This window comes from Bufo bufo, chromosome 8 (genome assembly GCF_905171765.1).
Source record: "Bufo bufo chromosome 8, aBufBuf1.1, whole genome shotgun sequence".
NCBI lineage: Eukaryota > Metazoa > Chordata > Amphibia > Anura > Bufonidae > Bufo > Bufo bufo.
Window position 1 is genome coordinate 33,027 of NC_053396.1, and position 21,313 is coordinate 54,339.

Sequence of the window (21,313 nt, forward strand, 5' to 3'; positions counted from 1 at the left end):
CCTATATAACACTTTAACCCGGAAGTGCTGCAGCGACTAGGTCCGGTGTTCTGGCAGAAAACTTTTCCGCTTTCAAAAGAGATGTCTGGAGTCAGCTTATTAGTGAGAAGCCAGGCGCTGAGCGCGAGATGTCAGGTGCGGACCGAGGGCCGGTTATTATACCAGCGCCATCTACTGGTGACGTGTGATACAGGGGGACGGTGATGACAGCGACATCTACTGGTGACATTTCATACAGGAGGACGGTGATAACAGCGCCATCTACTGGTGACGTGTGATACAGGGGGACGGTGATGACAGCGACATCTACTGGTGACATATCATACAGGGGGACGGTGATAACTGCGACATCTACTGGTGATGTATCCTACAGGAGGACGGTGATGACAGCGCCATCTACTGGTGACGTGTGATACAGGGGGACGGTGATGACAGCGACATCTATTGGTGACATATCATACAGGAGGACGGTGATAACAGCGACATCTACTGGTGACATATCATACAGGGGGACAGTGATAACAGCGCCATCTACTGGTGATGTATCATACAGAGGGACGGTGATGACAGCGACATCTACTGGTGACATATCATACAGGAGGACGGTGATAACTGCGACATCTACTGGTGACGTGTGATACAGGGGGACGGTGATAACTGCGACATCTATTGGTGACATATCATACAGGAGGACGGTGATAACAGCGACATCTACTCGTGACATATCATACAGGGGGATGGTGATGACAGCGACATCTACTGGTGACGTGTGATACAGGGGGACGGTGATGACAGCGACATCTAGTGGTGACATTTCATACAGGAGGACGGTGATAACAGCGCCATCTACTGGTGACGTGTGATACAGGGGGACGGTGATGACAGCGACATCTACTGGTGACATATCATACAGGGGGACGGTGATAACTGCGACATCTACTGGTGATGTATCCTACAGGAGGACGGTGATGACAGCGCCATCTACTGGTGACGTGTGATACAGGGGGACGGTGATGACAGCGACATCTATTGGTGACATATCATACAGGAGGACGGTGATAACAGCGACATCTACTGGTGACATATCATACAGGGGGACAGTGATAACAGCGCCATCTACTGGTGATGTATCATACAGAGGGACGGTGATGACAGCGACATCTACTGGTGACATATCATACAGGAGGACGGTGATAACTGCGACATCTACTGGTGACGTGTGATACAGGGGGACGGTGATAACTGCGACATCTATTGGTGACATATCATACAGGGGGACGGTGATAACTGCGACATCTACTGGTGACATATCATACAGGGGGACGGTGATAACAGCGACATCTACTGGTGACATATCATACAGGGGGACTGTGATAACAGCGCCATCTACTGGTGACGTGTGATACAGGGGGACGGTGATAATTGCGACATCTACTGGTGACATATCATACAGGGGGATGGTGATGACAGTGCCATCTACTGGTGACGTGTGATACAGGGGGACGGTGATAACAGCGACATCTACTGGTGACATATAATACAGGGGGACGGTGATGACAGTGACATCTACTGGTGACATATCATACAGGAGGACGGTGATAACAGCGCCATCTACTGGTGACGTGTGATACAAGGGGGCGGTGATAACAGCGACATCTACTGGTGACATATCATACAGGAGGACGGTGATGACAGCGACATCTACTGGTGACGTGTGATACAGGGGGACGGTGATAACAGCGCCATCTACTGGTGATGTATCATACAGGGGGACGGTGATAACTGCGACATCTACTGGTGACATATCATACAGGGGGACGGTGATAACAGCGACATCTACTGGTGACATATCATACAGGGGGACGGTGATAACAGCGCCATCTACTGGTGACGTGTGATACAGGGGGACGGTGATAACTGCGACATCTACTGGTGACATATCATACAGGGGGATGGTGATGACAGTGCCATCTACTGGTGACGTGTGATACAGGGGGACGGTGATAACAGCGACATCTACTGGTGACATATAATACAGGGGGACGGTGATGACAGCAACATCTACTGGTGACATATCATACAGGAGGACGGTGATAACAGCGCCATCTACTGGTGACGTGTGATACAGGGGGACGGTGATAACAGCGACATCTACTGGTGACATATCATACAGGGGGACGGTGATGACAGCGCCATCTACTGGTGACGTGTGATACAGGGGGACGGTGATAACAGCGACATCTACTGGTGACATATCATACAGGGGGACGGTGATAACTGCGACATCTACTGGTGACATATCATACAGGGGGATGGTGATGACTGCGACATCTACTGGTGACATATCATACAGGGGGACGGTGATGACAGCGACATCTACTGGTGACATATCATACAGGGGGATGGTGATAACCGCGCCATCTACTGGTGACGTGTGATACAGGGGGACGGTGATAACAGCGACATCTACTGGTGACATATCATACAGGGGGACGGTGATGACAGCGACATCTACTGGTGACATATCATACAGGAGGACAGTGATAACAGCGCCATCTACTGGTGACGTGTGATACAGGGGGACGGTTATAACAGCGACATCTACTGGTGACATATCATACAGGGGGACGGTGATAACAGCGCCATCTACTGGTGATGTATCATACAGGGGGACGGTGATGACAGCGACATCTACTGGTGACATATCATACAGGGGGACGGTGATAACTGCAACATCTACTGGTGACATATCATACAGGAGGATGGTGATTACTGCGACATCTACTGGTGACATATCATACAGGGGGATGGTGATAACAGCGCCATCTACTGGTGACGTGTGATACAGGGGGACGGTGATAACTGCGACATCTACTGGTGACATATCATACAGGGGGACGGTGATAACTGCGACATCTACTGGTGACATATCATACAGGGGGAAGGTGATGACAGCGACATCTACTGGTGACGTGTGATACAGGGGGACCGTGATAACTGCGACATCTACTGGTGACATATCATACAGGGGGACGGTGATAACTGCGACATCTACTGGTGACATATCATACAGGGGGATGGTGATGACTGCGCCATCTACTGGTGACGTGTGATACAGGGGGAACGGTGATAACAGCGACATATACTGGTGACATATCATACAGGGGGACGGTGATAACTGCGACATCTACTGGTGACATATCATACAGGGGGATGGTGATGACTGCGACATCTACTGGTGACGTGTGATACAGGGGGACGGTGATGACAGCGACATCTACTGGTGACATATCATACAGGGGGATGGTGATAACCGCGACATCTACTGGTGACATATCATACAGGGGGACGGTGATGACAGCGACATCTACTGGTGACATATCATACAGGGGGACGGTGATAACTGCGACATCTACTGGTGACATATCATACAGGAGGACGGTGATAACAGCGACATCTACTGGTGACATATCATACAGGGGGACGGTGATAACAGCGCCATCTACTGGTGATGTATCATACAGGGGGACGGTGATGACAGCGACATCTACTGGTGACATATCATACAGGAGGACGGTGATAACTGCGACATCTACTAGTGACGTGTGATACAGGGGGACAGTGATAACTGCGACATCTATTGGTGACATATCATACAGGGGGACGGTGATAACTGCGACATCTACTGGTGACATATCATACAGGGGGACGGTGATAACAGCGACATCTACTGGTGACATATCATACAGGGGGACGGTGATAACAGCGCCATCTACTGGTGACGTGTGATACAGGGGGACGGTGATAACTGCGACATCTACTGGTGACATATCATACAGGGGGATGGTGATGACAGTTCCATTTACTGGTGACGTGTGATACAGGGGGACGGTGATAACAGCGACATCTACTGGTGACTGTCACGGAACCATGAACCAGACGTACAACAAGAGATAAATGAAAATAAGAAGGCTTTATTGAAAACGGATGGTGAAACCGAGCAGAGTCTTTGCGAAGCCAGAGGTCAGGAACCAGAAGGGTAGTCAGACGAAGCCAGGATCAGGAACCAGCAGGGTAGTCAGACGAAGCCAGGATCAGGAACCAGCAGGGTAGTCAGACGAAGCCAGGATCAGGAACCAGCAGGGTAGTCAGACGAAGCCAGGATCAGGAACCAGCAGGGTAGTCAGACGAAGCCAGGATCAGGAACCAGAAGCAGCAGCAGTCTTAGAAGCATGTGAACACAAGAGGACCAAGCAAGGAACTGAAGCCACAGACCTCCTATATATATGAGCTAGGCATCCAGCTCCTCCCAGGGGAAGGAGGAGCCGCAGGGTGGAAGGCTACAAGAAACCCAGACCCCAAGATGGCCGCCAGCACATGTCAAACGAAGGAGAGCAGCAAGCAGGTAAGACCATGACAGTACCTCCCCCTCAAGGGCCCCTCCTCCGCGGAGCACAAAACGGTTTCTGAGGGAAGCGTGCGTGGAAGGCTCGGAGCAAGGCAGGAGCATGGACATCTGCGGAGGGAACCCAGGAACGCTCCTCTGGACCATAACCACGCCAATGGACCAAAAACTGCAACCGACCGCGGACCAGGCGTGAGTCCAGGATATTGCTCACCTCATATTCCTCACGATTGCCCACTTGGACCGGACGAGGCCGAGGAACCGAGGAAGTGAAACGATTACACACCAGTGGCTTCAACAGGGAGACATGAAACACGTTGGAGATCCGCATGCCAGGAGGAAGCGCAAGGGCATAGGCTACCGGGTTTACCCTGCGAAGCACTCGGAAGGGACCAACAAAGCGAGGCGCCAGCTTGGGAGTGGGCACTCGAAGGTTGAGGTTGCGGGTAGACAACCATACACGGTCTCCGACCTGGTAGGAAGGAGCAGGCGCTCGTCTGCGATCAGCCTGGAGTCTCTGGCGCTGCGCAGAGACCTCAAGGGACTTCTGGATCTGTACCCAAGAAGCACGTAGGACGGAAAGGTGATCCTCCACAGCCGGAATATCCTGGGGAGAGAATACCTCCGGTAACACGGCAGGTTGGAACCCATAATTGGCCATGAAGGGAGACGTCCCAGAGGAAGAGTTCACCGCCGTGTTCCTGGCAAACTCAGCCCAAGGCAGGAGGTCAACCCAATTGTCTTGGTGATCGGAGACATAGCAACGAAGGAATTGCTCCAAGGCCTGATTGGATCGTTCTGCGGCCCCATTGGACTGAGGGTGGTAGGCCGAGGAGAAGGAGAGATGAATCCCCAACTGGGAGCAAAAGGCGCGCCAGAACCTGGACACAAACTGACTCCCCCGATCCGACACAATCTCCTTAGGCAAACCGTGCAACCGGAAGACCTCCCTGGCAAAAATCGTGGCCAACTCTTGTGCAGAGGGTAACTTCTTGAGAGGAACACAGTGGCACATTTTGGAAAACCGATCCTCAATCATGAGAATGACCGTATGGCCTCGGGATGCAGGGAGGTCCACAATGAAATCCATCCCCAGGTGTGACCATGGGCGCTCCCCGGTGGCTATGGGTTGCAGAAGGCCCAACGGAAGGTGCCGAGGGGACTTACTCTGGGCACAAACGGAGCATGCCGCTACATATGCGGCGATGTCGGAACGTAGGGAAGGCCACCAGAACAGACGTGAAACAGCCCAGGACAGCTGATTCTTTCCAGGATGCCCCGCGGTCTTGGAGTTATGGTAGGTTCGCAACAACCGAGTGCGCAACTCCTCAGGCACAAAACATCTGCCGTTGGGTCTCCCAGAGGGAGCACCAGATTGAGCCGCCAAAATCTGCTCACCCAGGGGAGAGGTCAGGCTGGTGCGAATGGCGGCCAGGATCTGATTCGGAGGTATGACCGAAGTCGGAATCGACTCCTCCCTGGACAGCTCGGAGTACTGCCGTGATAAGGCATCCGCCCTGATGTTCTTGGAACCGGGTAGGTAGGAGACCACGTAATTAAAACGTGACAAGAACAGAGCCCATCTGGCCTGACGTGGTGTCAATCTCTTGGCCTCAGAAAGGTAGGTCAGATTCTTGTGGTCCGTCAGGATGAGAACCGGAACCACCGAACCCTCGAGCAAGTGCCTCCATTCTTTGAGGGCCTGCACGATGGCCAATAACTCCCTGTCACCAATCTGATAGTTGCACTCCGCGGAAGACAGTTTCCGGGAGTAAAACCCACAAGGAAGCAGAGGACCCTCTGGTGTTCTACGCTGAGACAGAAGGGCGCCTACTCCCGTCTCAGACGCGTCCACCTCGAGGACAAAGGGCAACCCAGGGTTGGGATGCGACAGAATCGGAGCCGACACAAAGGCGGACTTTAGGGCCTCAAAAGCTCGGATGGCCTCGAGCGGCCAGACCTGGGAATTACTGCCCTTCCTGGTCAGATCCGTGAGAGGCTTGGCCAGCATGGAAAAGTCCCTGATGAACTTCCGATAATAATTGGCGAAGCCCAAAAAGCGCTGCAGGGAACGAAGACCACTGGGCTGGGGCCACTGTAAGACAGCCGAAACCTTCTCAGGATCCATGGAGAACCCCTCAGCGGAAATGATGTAACCTAAGAAGGTTACCTGGGATCGGTGAAATTCGCATTTCTCAAGCTTACCGAACAGCTTGTTCTCTCGTAACCGTTGCAACACTCGTCTGACATCCAGAATGTGGGCCTCCATGGATTCAGAATATACCAAGATGTCATCCAAATAGACTACCACACACTGCTGCAACAGGTCACGGAAAACATCGTTGAGAATTCCTGAAAGACTGCGGGCGCATTGCACAACCCAAAGGGCATAACCAAGGATTCGTAATGACCGGTCCTGGTGTTAAACGCGGTCTTCCACTCATCGCCCGCCTTGATCCTTACCAGGTTATACGCCGCCCTCAGGTCGAGTTTGGTAAAGACCGTGGCCCCTTTAAGGCGATCGAACAGCTCGGAAATCAAGGGTATCGGGTAAGCGTTCTTGATCGTGATGCGATTGAGACCCCTGTAATCGATGCAAGGCCTCAACTCACCGCCCTTCTTTTTCACAAAGAAAAATCCAGCCCCTGCCGGGGACGAAGATTTGCGAATGTGTCCGCGTGAAAGCGCCTCCCTCACGTACTCCTCCATGGCCTCATTCTCCGCTACCGACAGTGGATAGACTTTGCCACGAGGAGGAACGGCACCAGATTGTAACTCTATGGCACAATCGTATGGGCGGTGCGGAGGTAGGGCAACCGCGCGCACCTTATCGAATACATCCCGGTACTCCTCGTATTCAGGAGGCAACAGGGAGTCCGAGGAAGTACACAGCAACTTGACAGACCCATGGATGCAACTAGCCCCACACTGCGGTGACCACGAGAGGATCTCGACCGATCTCCAATCGAAAGTCGGATTATGCTTCTGGAGCCAGGGGTACCCCAAGACCACCGAGTAGTGTGGAGACGAAATAACCTGGAGGCAGACCGACTCTCTGTGAACGGCACCAATGGCTATCCCCACTGGAAGGGTCTCATGAGTCACGTGGGGCGGCAGAAGGGGTCTGCCGTCTATCGCCTCAAGAGCCAGTGGGGAACCTCGAGCCTGCAGAGGAATGGAATTGGCGGCAGCGAACACACTATCAATGAACAAACCACCAGCACCAGAGTCCACCAACGCCTGGGTCGTCACCGAGCCCCCGACCCAGGAGAGGACAACAGTGATCAGTGGTTTGTCAACACGGGAAACCGGGGACGAGGAGACTCCACCCAAGATCTGCCCCCGACAGGATCTCAGGGTACGATTGTTTCCCGGACGGTTCGGACATGCCAACCGAAAATGCCCACCGAGACCACAGTACATGCATCGGCCCTCGCGTCTCCGGAGTGCCCTCTCCCCCTCGGACAGGCGAGCAAACCCCAGCTGCATGGGTTCACCCCCAGACAAGTCATCCCCAGGAGGCGTGGGAGGAGAGGGAGGCACGGGTGGGACAGCAAACGTAGGCACCAATCTGTTAGAAGACCTCCGCAGGTTCTCCTTAAAGGAAGGTCTCTCCCTGAGTCTGGTGTCAATCAAAATCAGGAAAGAAATAAGAGACTCGAGCTCAACTGGTAGGTCCTTAGCTGCAACCTCATCCTTCAAGGCATCCGAGAGACCATGAGAGAAAGCAGCGACCAGAGCCTCATTATTCCAGCCCACCTCTGCTGCCAGGGTACGAAACTCAATGGCGTATTCAGCTACGGATCGTGAACCCTGTCTGATGGACATAAGGAGCTTCGCAGCAGAGGCAGCACGAGCCGGCACATCGAATACCTTCCGAAGAGAAGCAACAAAACCGGAAAACTCGGCAACCACCGGATTGTTGTTCTCCCATAAAGGGCTGGCCCAGGCCAAGGCCTTGTCCGAGAGCAGCGAGATCAAGAAGCCCACCTTTGATCTCTCAGTAGGAAAGGCATGTGGCAGCAACTCAAAATAAATGCCCACCTGGTTAAGGAAACCTCGGCACTGAGTTGGCTCTCCCCCAAAGCGCTGTGGAAGAGGGGCAGAACCGGTCATACCCCGACACACCGCAGGCGCAACAACAGGTGTCGGGGTAGACTCTGGCGCAACAACCGGAGCGGCAGTAGGAGCGAGCCCAGGAGCGACAACCGACCCATCGGCAACGGGAGCGAAATGAGCCGTGCGTTCAAGCAGGGTTTGCAACGCCACAGCGAACCGACCCAACAGGTGATCCTGCTGATCAAGTCTGGCAACCAGCATGGGTAGCGAGGATGGCCCTGTACCGTCAGAATTCATGGCTTGGTCCTAATGTCACGGAACCATGAACCAGACGTACAACAAGAGATAAATGAAAATAAGAAGGCTTTATTGAAAACGGATGGTGAAACCGAGCAGAGTCTTTGCGAAGCCAGAGGTCAGGAACCAGAAGGGTAGTCAGACGAAGCCAGGATCAGGAACCAGCAGGGTAGTCAGACGAAGCCAGGATCAGGAACCAGCAGGGTAGTCAGACGAAGCCAGGATCAGGAACCAGCAGGGTAGTCAGACGAAGCCAGGATCAGGAACCAGCAGGGTAGTCAGACGAAGCCAGGATCAGGAACCAGAAGCAGCAGCAGTCTTAGAAGCATGTGAACACAAGAGGACCAAGCAAGGAACTGAAGCCACAGACCTCCTATATATATGAGCTAGGCATCCAGCTCCTCCCAGGGGAAGGAGGAGCCGCAGGGTGGAAGGCTACAAGAAACCCAGACCCCAAGATGGCCGCCAGCACATGTCAAACGAAGGAGAGCAGCAAGCAGGTAAGACCATGACAGTGACATATCATACAGGGGGACGGTGATAACAGCGACATCTACTGGTGACATATCATACAGGGGGACGGTGATAACAGCGACATCTACTGGTGACGTGTGATACAGGGGGACGGTGATAACAGCGACATCTACTGGTGACATATCATACAGGGGGACGGTGATAACTGCGACATCTACTGGTGACATATCATACAGGGGGACGGTGATGACAGCGACATCTACTCGTGACATATCATACAGGGGGACGGTGATAACTGCAACATCTACTGGTGACATATCATACAGGAGGATGGTGATAACTGCGACATCTACTGGTGACGTGTGATACAGGGGGACGGTGATAACTGCGACATCTACTGGTGACGTGTGATACAGGGGGACGGTGATAACTGCGACATCTATTGGTGACATATCATACAGGGGGACGGTGATGACAGCGACATCTACTGGTGACATATCATACAGGGGGATGGTGATAACCGCGCCATCTACTGGTGACGTGTGATACAGGGGGACGGTGATAACAGCGACATCTACTGGTGACATATCATACAGGGGGACGGTGATGACAGCGACATCTACTGGTGACATATCATACAGGAGGACAGTGATAACAGCGCCATCTACTGGTGACGTGTGATACAGGGGGACGGTTATAACAGCGACATCTACTGGTGACATATCATACAGGGGGACGGTGATAACAGCGCCATCTACTGGTGATGTATCATACAGGGGGACGGTGATGACAGCGACATCTACTGGTGACATATCATACAGGGGGACGGTGATAACAGCGACATCTACTGGTGACATATCATACAGGGGGACGGTGATAACAGCGCCATCTACTGGTGACGTGTGATACAGGGGGACGGTGATGACAGCGACATCTACTTGTGACATATCATACAGGGGGACGGTGATAACTGCGACATCTACTGGTGACATATCATACAGGGGGACGGTGATGACAGCGACATCTACTGGTGACATATCATACAGGGGGATGGTGATAACAGCGCCATCTACTGGTGACGTGTGATACAGGGGGACGGTGATAACTGCGACATCTACTGGTGACATATCATACAGGGGGACGGTGATAACTGCGACATCTACTGGTGACGTGTGATACAGGGGGACGGTGATGACAGCGACATCTACTGGTGACATATCATACAGGAGGACGGTGATAACAGCGACATCTACTGGTGACATATCATACAGGGGGACAGTGATAACAGCGCCATCTACTGGTGATGTATCATACAGGGGGACGGTGATGACAGCGACATCTACTGGTGACATATCATACAGGAGGACGGTGATAACTGCGACATCTACTAGTGACGTGTGATACAGGGGGACAGTGATAACTGCGACATCTATTGGTCCCATATCATACAGGGGGACGGTGATAACTGCGACATCTACTGGTGACATATCATACAGAGGGACGGTGATAACAGCGACATCTTCTGGTGACATATCATACAGGGGGACGGTGATAACAGCGCCATCTACTGGTGACGTGTGATACAGGGGGACGGTGATAACTGCGACATCTACTGGTGACATATCATACAGGGGGATGGTGATGACAGTTCCATTTACTGGTGACGTGTGATACAGGGGGACGGTGATAACAGCGACATCTACTGGTGACATATCATACAGGGGGACGGTGATAACAGCGACATCTACTGGTGACATATCATACAGGGGGACGGTGATAACTGCGACATCTACTGGTGACATATCATACAAGTGGACGGTGATGACAGCGACATCTATTGGTGACATATCATACAGGGGGACCGTGATAACTGCGACATCTACTGGTGACATATCATACAGGGGGGTGGTGATAACAGCTCCATCTACTGGTGACGTGTGAAACAGGGGGACGATGATAACAGCGACATCTACTGGTGACATATTATACAGGGGGACGGTGATAACTGCGACATCTACTGGTGATATATCATACAGGGGGACGGTGATAACTGCGACATCTACTGGTGACATATACAGGGGGACGGTGATAACTGCGCCATCTACTGGTGATGTATCATACAGGGGGACAGTGATAACAGCGACATCTCCTGGTGACGTGTGATACAGGGGGACTGTGATAACAGCGACATCTACTGGTGACATATCATACAGGGGGACGGTGATAACAGCGACATCTACTGGTGATGTATCATACAGGGGGACGGTGATGACAGCGACATCTACTGGTGATGTATCATACAGGGGGACAGTGATAACAGCGACATCTCCTGGTGACCTGTGATACAGGGGACAGTGATAACAGCGACTTTTACTGGTGACCTGTGATACAGGTTAGATGTTAAAATGATGTCTACTCCCTGTCAGATATTGCTAGAACACCAGTGATGATGGGGTTAATAGATCCCTCTCTGCTTTCTTCGCAGTATGCCCGCTGTCTCCTCCTTCGGTCTCAGTTCAGCTTTCCCTGTCAGTGGCCCAGATCACAACCAAGGAGCCTTCAGAGCTGTAAGTAAGAAGTGGACTGACCAGGGTGCTGACATCACTGGGATTGATGAGTCAGATTATGAAACGTTCTGATAATTTTACATTTCCCCCTTTTTTACATTTTATCAAGTTATATGAAACCAGACAAAAGTCAATCGTAATAAGATTAGTCGATGAAGCATCGAGGTATCTATTAGATAATTTTCTAGTGCTACTGAGAATCCACATAATTAATATAAGGAAAAAGGGGGAAGAAGAGGGAGATGTGACTGCTTACCCGAGAAGACCTGAGCAGATGCGCAGGTCCCACGTCTCGCTCCAGTATCCGAGAAGATATCAGTGAGTTCCTCATTACTCATAAGGGTTTATAATGAAGTACGTAGTGTGGAGTCGATGTTTCCTCCAGACAGGAGCGATCATTTGGCCGCTAAAAAAAAAGTGAGGAGCTATGACTCAGATTGAGGAAGGTTAGAGGATTTATGGAATAGGCCAGGCCATATACTGGAACCAAAAGCTTAGGACATGTGGGCAGGTCCCTCTAAAATGCAGCATGTCACCTGTGGAGGCGCTCTCCTAAAACAGGCTGGATAGCTAGGAACATGAAAACCTTAGGCAGAGTTGGAACAAGAGAAGATGATGTCCCATGTGTCATTCAGGCTGGACATTGAGCAGCTCAATTTCCTATTTATTAACATGGCTGTGGGTAGAATGGTGGAGTGTGCTGCTCAATGAGTAGCAAAGAAGGGAGATGAGGCCCGAGAGTGTGGAGACACATTCAGAAGAAGGAAAGAGGACATGGGCTCATAGGTTGGAAGGAAACTTCCGAGCCCATGTATAGGTCATGTATAAACCCATGAGCCCATGTATGAACCCAGGTGTAAACCCATCTCTGAGCCCATGTATGAGCCCTGGTATAAACCCATCTCTGAGCCCAAGTATAAACCCAGCTCTGAGCCCATATATAAACTCATAAGCCCATGTGTGAGCCCAGGTATTAACCCATGTCTGAGCCCAGGTATAAACCCATGTTTAGCCCAGGTATAAACCCATGTGTGAGCCCAGGTATAAACCCATGTGTGAGCCCAGGTATAAACCCATGTGTGAGCCCAGGTGTAAACCCATGTGTGAGCCCAGGTGTAAACCCATGTGTGAGCCCAGGTGTAAACCCATGTGTGAGCCCAGGTGTAAACCCATGTGTGAGCCCAGGTGTAAACCCATGTGTGAGCCCAGGTGTAAACCCATGTGTGAGCCCAGGTGTAAACCCATGTGTGAGCCCAGGTGTAAACCCATGTGTGAGCCCAGGTGTAAACCCATGTGTGAGCCCAGGTGTAAACCCATGTGTGAGCCCAGGTGTAAACCCATGTGTGAGCCCAGGTGTAAACCCATGTGTGAGCCCAGGTGTAAACCCATGTGTGAGCCCAGGTGTAAACCCATGTGTGAGCCCAGGTGTAAACCCATGTGTGAGCCCAGGTGTAAACCCATGTGTGAGCCCAGGTATAAGCTCCAAGAAACTGCAGCTGGATCCGAGATTTCGACCTCAGACGTCGATTCCTCGGATACAGACTCCCTAGACCATACGGGGGATGCCACCCCCCCCCCCCCCCTCTAACTACGAATGTGTGGACATTTTTCTCCAAATGGTCACCTTGGACCTGGAACAACTAAGCAAAGTTGAGCCTAGTACCTTAAACCTCTCTCTTGCTGAAATGCAAGCATTGAGAAATTTGGAGAAAGATGATTCCATTATCATCAAACCGTCCGATAAAGGCGGAAACTTAGTCATTCTTGATCATGATGTCTATCTGAATATGTGTATGGCTCTTCTTAAAGATAAAGAAGGATATAAGGTACTAGCATCAAATCCGACTCTGTCTTTTCTTGAAGATCTCAAGATGTTACTATTGGGGGGTCTGAATAATACGGTGATCAGTACTTCTGAATATGAGTTCCTTCTTCCCACACATCCATGCATAGCAACCTTTTACGGGCTCCCCAAGATACACAAAGGCACAACACCATTAAAGGGACGACCGATTGTTTCAGGGGTCAATTCCCTTACACAAAATTGTGGAATCTACCTTGATCGTGTGCTCGGGCAGTTCGTCGTGTCCCTACCAGCATACACGAGGGACACGATGGACTTTCTGAACAAGATGGATGCCCTCAACATGGATCCCGATTGTATCTTGGCCAGCATCGATTTAGAGTCACTCTATAGTTCCATCCCACATTACTACGGGCTTATCGCTGTCAAGTACTTTTTGAAGACAAGAGGTACACAATATGTGGCACACAATATTTTTATTCTACAGTTGTTAGAATTTACCCTGACGCATAACTTCTTTCTTTTTAATGCACGTTTCTACCACCAGCTCAGGGGGATGGCAATGGGCAGCCCCTGTGCCCCCACATATGCCAACCTCCTCCTGGGCTGGTGGGAGGATACCCATGTATTCCCCTATCATCCGGTTTGGTGGGTTGAAAACGTCATATTTTGGACACGATATATTGACGACATCTTTTTGGTATGGTAGGGCAGACCGGGTGAGTTGAAAAGGTTCATTGCTGAACTTAAAGGGAGTCTGTCATTAAAGTTTCACCTTTTTAACCCTTCCCATAGCTTTCTAGCAGCCTTACAGTTAATATAAATGTTACCTTTATGAGCAATCCTGGACTTATAAAACCGGCAAAAAACAACTTAGTAGCGCATGCAAATGAGGGCTCGCGAGTGCCCAGGGGCGGCGTTACCCTGGTAGGTGCCCAGCTAGCTCAGCCTTATCGTCGCTTCCCCCCGCCCATCCTTTCCCTCTGACCGCCCATCTACTTACTTCTTGTTTCGCCGAGATCCCGCGCCTGCGCACTCAGTCTGTCGGCCTGCGCATGCGCACTGCGATGCCCATTCCTTGTAAGGCATCACAGTAATTATTGCGCATGCGCCGGCTTCGCGCCGTTAGCCGGCGCATGCGCATTAATTGCTGTGATGCCTTACAAGGAATGGGCATCGCAGTGCGCATGCGCCGGCCGACGGACTGAGTGCGCAGGCGCGGGATCTCGGCGAAACAAGAAGTAAGTAGATGGGCGGTCAGAGGGAAAGGATGGGCGGGGGGAAGCGACGATAAGGCTGAGCTAGCTGGGCACCTACCAGGGTAACGCCGCCCCTGGGCACTTGCGAGCCCTCATTTGCATATGCTACTAAGTTGTTTTTTGCCGGTTTTATAAGTCCAGGATTGCTCATAAAGGTAACGTTTTTATTAACTGTAAGGCTGCTAGAAAGCTATGGGAAGGGTTAAAAGGTGAAACTTTGATGACAGACTCCCTTTAATGATAACGAGATCGGCCTTCGCTTTACCTATGAGTCAGACCCGTATACGATTACTTTCTTAGATATTCGAGTAACTAAGGAGGTCGACAGACTCGTGACTGACATGTTTAGAAAAGCCACAGCCACCAATTCCTTGCTTCACTGTAAGAGCCACCACCCGACCCCCCTTAAACTGGGTATCCCAAGGGGTCAATATCTCCGAGTGAGAAGAAACTGCTCGGAGGGTGGTGCCTTTTTCAGTGAGGCAAGGAAACTTCAGGACAGGTTCAGGGGAAGGGGATATCCATAGACTGTCTTAAAAGAGGCGTTTAAAAATGCACAACAGAAAAACCGTACAGACCTCTTGGTCCCCAAACCCAGGACCACAGACAAACATCAACCACTGCGTATTATTTCCACCTTTGACGTAGCCAATCATGAAGTGATGGCTGTCCTGAAGAGATACTGGCCCATTTTACAGATGGACTCCGACCTATCTGACATTCTTACGGAACATCCCTCAGTTACATACCGTAGAGGGAGGAGTACTAAAGACCGTCTTGTCCATAGCCACTTTACACCTCCGGCGAAGAAAGGGACATGGCTAGACCGTAAACCGATAGTCGTTTTCCGATGTGGCTCTTGTAAAGTGTGTGAATACCTCTCGACCGCCAAGACATTACGTGTTCTGTAAGCAAGCAGACCTTTAGGGTCAGGGACTTTGTCAACTGTAGAAGTAAGGGGGCTATATATGTTTGCCAGTGTCCTTGTCCTATGGACTATATAGGCAAAACGGTTAGAGAATTCAGGAGAAAGGTCTGCGAACATGTGAACGACATCGTCAAGAAAAATGTCACACTTGTGGCTTCACATATCGATGAATGTCATGGGGGGGACCCTAAGTGCCTGAGATTCTCAGTTCTCGAATTGATACCACCATCGCCCCGGGGGGTGACTGGGACAGGAAGATCCTTCAGAAGGAATGTGAATGGATCCACCGGTTCCGGTCCCAGTCCCCCCTCGGAATAAACGAGAGACTGACATTCTCCTGTTTTCTTTAGCGGTTCTGATGAATATAATTTATGCCCCTCCGCTTTTCCATCTTGTCTTCTCTCTGCCGCTGTTATGCCTGTTTTATTCCCTTTTCTGGAATTGCTGGGCCGGGAATAATAATTGTACTATATATGACACCATAATACTACTAGATGGATATTAGACATCCCTAATATACTGACCCCCTGATGATCCCACAGGGTGGGGGAAACGCGTCGGGGTTTGATTTATGTTTGTTTGTGTATAATTATAATGTACTGTGTACCTAGCTGGCTGTATTATCCAGCAGCATAAGGGTTCTATACACAGTCCATTAGTAGGCCCTTTATATCAATAGGGTCACTGTATGCGGTATTGTGTTGTTTTTCATGTCCTTTCTTTTTGTATCTGCCCACACTTCAGCACCATTTTTCAACTCTCCACCCTCTCAGGATCACTGTATTAGGGTTAGGTCAGCCTAGATTCGAGGACAGGGAGTCCCCACCATCAGGGGTTGTCCCTGGGCTGAGCAAGAATAGGGTGAGACTATAGGGACTGTTTTCCCTCATCCCCTATATACCTTGCAGGTGCTTTGTGTGGCAATTTATCTGAGTGTACCCTCAGTAAGTATCGTCCGGTATGAACTTGACAATTTTAAAGGAATATTATACAAATATATTAATTTTAATGGGTTAAATAATTTGCTGAAAGTCAGGTGAAAACCCATCTCTGAGCCCATGTATAAGCCCATGAGTCCAGGTGTAAACCCATGTATGAGAACAGGTGTAAACCCATCTCTGAGCCCATGTATGAGCCCAAGTATAAACTCATCTCTGAGCCCATATATAAATCCATAAGCCCATGTGTAAAGCCCAGGTATAAACCCATGTGTAAAGCCCAGGTATAAACCCATGTATAAGCCCATGTATAAACCCCTAAGCCCATGTATAAACCCATGATCCCAGGTATAAAGCCCATGAGCCCATGTCTAAACCCATGTATGAGCCCATATATAAACCTATTGTCACGATGTGGTTCACTATGACAGTTGTGGCCTTGTAGGCTGGCTGCAGGCCCTCTCACGTACTGGCTGCAGGCTGACTCCTGTGTATGCTGGTTGCTTGGGGCTGCGTGCTGGCTGCCGTGTTGTGTGTGATCTATGGCCTTTGTTTGTGCCTCCCAACGTCCATATCTCTGTGGTTCCTGTCACCGATGCCGTGCAGGCTGACTTCATGCGCTTTGTGTACTGGCTGTGGGTGTTCCCATGCATGCTGGTTCTGTGATGTGTGCTGGCTGCGACCTTGTGTGTGAACAGCGTCTGTGTATGCTGGTTGTCGCTTGGGGCGTGCTGGCTGCAGCATTCTGTGACTGGTGTGAACTGACACTTAAGATTGTTCTATGGTACTTGGTACTCCTGGTTCTGATGAGGTTAACATTCCCTGGTCTGGTTCTAGGTGTGGTTTATCAGGTGCCCTCCTTATTGCAGCTATTTCTACCTGTGAGCTGTGGGGCTTTAGGTCAGTCTGTCTTGTGGCTTTCTGGGTGTAGCCTCTTGCTGCTGACCTGGGGGGCTTTTGCCATGTGCCCTTCTGTATGGTGTCGCCTGGTAAAGCATTGATGTTGTATTCTGTCTGTTCCATGTATAGCCTGGCAGTGCTCCACTGCTTCTGATCCTGTCTGTCCCATGTATAGCCTGGCAGTGCTCCACTGCTTCTGATCCTGTCTGTTCCATGTATAGCCTGGCAGTGTAACTGCTTCTGATCCTGTCTGTTCCATGTATAGCCTGGCAGTGCTCCACTGCTTCTGATCCTGTCTGTTCCATGTATAGCCTGGCAGTGCTCCACTGCTTCTGATCCTGTCTGTTCCATGTATAGCCTGGCAGTGCTCCACTGCTTCTGATCCCGTCTGTTCCATGTATAGTCTGGCAGTGCCCAACTGCTTCTGTTCCTGTCTGTTCCATGTATAGCCTGGCAGTGCTCCACTGCTTCTGATCCCGTCTGTTCCATGTATAGTCTGGCAGTGCCCAACTGCTTCTGTTCCTGTCTGTTCCATGTATAGCCTGTCAGTGCCCAACTGCTTCTGATCCTGTCTGTTCCATGTATAGCCTGGCAGTGCTCCACTGCTTCTGATCCTGTCTGTTCCATGTATAGCCTGGCAGTTCTCCACTGCTTCTGATCCTGTCTGTTCCATGTCTAGCCTGGCAGTGTAACTGCTTCTGATCCCGTCTGTTCCATGTATAGCCTGGCAGTGCTCCACTGCTTCTGATCCTGTCTGTTCCATGTATAGCCTGGCAGTGCTCCACTGCTTCTGATCCTGTCTGTTCTATGTATAGCCTGACAGTGCTCCACTGCTTCTGATCCTGTCTGTTCCATGTATAGCCTGGCAGTGCTCCACTGCTTCTGATCCTGTATGTTCCATGTATAGTCTGGCAGTGCTCCACTGCTTCTGATCCTGTCTGCTCCATGTATAGCCTGACAGTGCTCCACTGCTTCTGATCCTGTCTGTTCCATGTATAGCCTAGCAGTGCTCTACTGCTTCTGATCCTGTCTGTTAAATGTATAGTCTGGCAGTGCTCCACTGCTTCTGATCCTGTCTGTTCCATGTATAGCCTGGCAGTGCTCCACTGCTTCTGATCCTGTCTGTTCTATGTATAGCCTGACAGTGCTCCACTGCTTCTGATCCTGTCTGTTCCATGTATAGCCTAGCAGTGCTCTACTGCTTCTGATCCTGTCTGTTAAATGTATAGTCTGGCAGTGCTCCACTGCTTCTGATCCTGTCTGTCCCATGTATAGCCTGGCAGTGCTCCACTGCTTCTGATCCTGTCTGTTCCATGTATAGCCTGGCAGTGCTCCACTGCTTCTGATCCCGTCTGTTCCATGTATAGTCTGGCAGTGCCCAACTGCTTCTGTTCCTGTCTGTTCCATGTATAGCCTGTCAGTGCCCAACTGCTTCTGATCCTGTCTGTTCCATGTATAGCCTGGCAGTGCTCCACTGCTTCTGATCCTGTCTGTTCCATGTATAGCCTGGCAGTTCTCCACTGCTTCTGATCCTGTCTGTTCCATGTCTAGCCTGGCAGTGTAACTGCTTCTGATCCCGTCTGTTCCATGTATAGCCTGGCAGTGCTCCACTGCTTCTGATCCTGTCTGTTCCATGTATAGCCTGGCAGTGCTCCACTGCTTCTGATCCTGTCTGTTCTATGTATAGCCTGACAGTGCTCCACTGCTTCTGATCCTGTCTGTTCCATGTATAGCCTAGCAGTGCTCTACTGCTTCTGATCCTGTCTGTTAAATGTATAGTCTGGCAGTGCTCCACTGCTTCTGATCCTGTCTGTTCCATGTATAGCCTGGCAGTGCTCCACTGCTTCTGATCCTGTCTGTTCCATGTCTAGCCTGGCAGTGCTCCACTGCTTCTGATCCTGTCTGTCCCATGTATAGCCTGGCAGTGCTCCACTGCTTCTGATCCCGTCTGTTCCATGTATAGTCTGGCAGTGCTCCACTGCTTCTGATCCCGTCTGTTCCATGTATAGTCTGGCAGTGCTCCACTGCTTCTGATCCTGTCTGTCCCATGTATAGCCTGGCAGTGCTCCACTGCTTCTGATCCTGTCTGTTCCATGTATAGCCTGGCAGTGCTCCACTGCTTCTGATCCTGTCTGTTCTATGTATAGCCTGACAGTGCTCCACTGCTTCTGATCCTGTCTGTTCCATGTATAGCCTAGCAGTGCTCTACTGCTTCTGATCCTGTCTGTTAAATGTATAGTCTGGCAGTGCTCCACTGCTTCTGATCCTGTCTGTTCCATGTCTAGCCTGGCAGTGCTCCACTGCTTCTGATCCTGTCTGTCCCATGTATAGCCTGGCAGTGCTCCACTGCTTCTGATCCCGTCTGTTCCATGTATAGTCTGGCAGTGCTCCACTGCTTCTGATCCCGTCTGTTCCATGTATAGTCTGGCAGTGCTCCACTGCTTCTGATCCTGTCTGTTCCATGTATAGCCTGGCAGTGCTCCACTGCTTCTGATCTTGTCTGTTCCATGTATAGCCTGGCAGTGCTCCACTGCTTCTGATCCTGTCTGTTCCATGTATAGCCTGGCAGTGCTCCACTGCTTCTGATCCTGTCTGTTCCATGTATAACCTGGCAGTGCTCCACTGCTTCTGATCCTGTCTGTTCCATGTATAGCCTGGCAGTGCTCCACTGCTTCTGATCCTGTCTGTTCCATGTATAGCCTGGCAGTGCTCTACTGCTTCTGATCCTGTCTGTTCCATGTATAGCCTGGCAGTGCTTCACTGCTTCTGAACCCTTCTGTTCCATGTATAGCCTGGCAGTGCTCCACTGCTTCTGATCCTGTGTGTTCCCTGTATAGCCTGGCAGTGCTCCACTGCTTCTGAACCCTTCTGTTCCATGTATAGCCTGGCAGTGCTCCACTGCTTCTGATCCTGTCTGTTCCATGTATAGCCTGGCAGTGCTCCACTGCTTCTGATCCTGTCTGTTCCATGTATAGCCTGACAGTGCTCCACTGCTTCTGATCCCGTCTGTTCCATGTATAGCCTGGCAGTGCTCCACTGCTTCTGATCTTGTCTGTTCCATGTATAGCCTGGCAGTGCTCCACTGCTTCGGATCCCGTCTGTTCCATGTATAGTCTGGCAGTGCTCCACTGCTTCTGATCCTGTCTGTTCCATGTATAGCCTGGCAGTGCTCCACTGCTTCTGATCCTGTCTGTTCCATGTATAGCCTGGCAGTGTAACTGCTTCTGATCCTGTCTGTTCCATGTCTAGCCTGGCAGTGCTCCACTGCTTCTGATCCTGTCTGTTCCCTGTATAGCCTGGCAGTGCTCCACTGCTTCTGATCCTGTCTGTTCCATGTATAGCCTGGCAGTGCTCTACTGCTTCTGATCCTGTCTGTTCCATGTCTAGCCTGGCAGTGCTCTACTGCTTCTGATCCCGTCTGTTCCATGTATAGCCTGGCAGTGCTCCACTGCTTCTGATCCCGTCTGTTCCATGTATAGTCTGGCAGTGCTCCACTGCTTCTGATCCCGTCTGTTCCATGTATAGCCTGGCAGTGCTCCACTGCTTCTGATCCTTTCTGTCCATGTATAGCCTGGCAGTGTAACTGCTTCTGATCCTGTCTGTTCCATGTCTAGCCTGGCAGTGCTCTACTGCTTCTGATCCTGTCTGTTCCATGTATAGCCTGGCAGTGCTCCACTGCTTC

General features: G+C 50.9%; 1 protein-coding gene across 1 annotated transcript in view; it reads left to right on the forward strand.

Moving 5' to 3' along the window:
* The first annotated feature begins 9 nt into the window (after positions 1–9).
* The window catches only part of LOC121009260 (surfeit locus protein 1), a 51,794-nt gene continuing 30,490 nt past the window's right edge, over positions 10–21,313 (forward strand). Inside the window, exons 1-2 of the mRNA XM_040442257.1 lie at positions 10–135; positions 11,721–11,802. Coding sequence (XP_040298191.1) covers positions 82–135; positions 11,721–11,802 — 136 coding nt within the window. The 5' untranslated portion in view covers positions 10–81. The remainder of the gene's footprint in view (positions 136–11,720; positions 11,803–21,313) is intronic.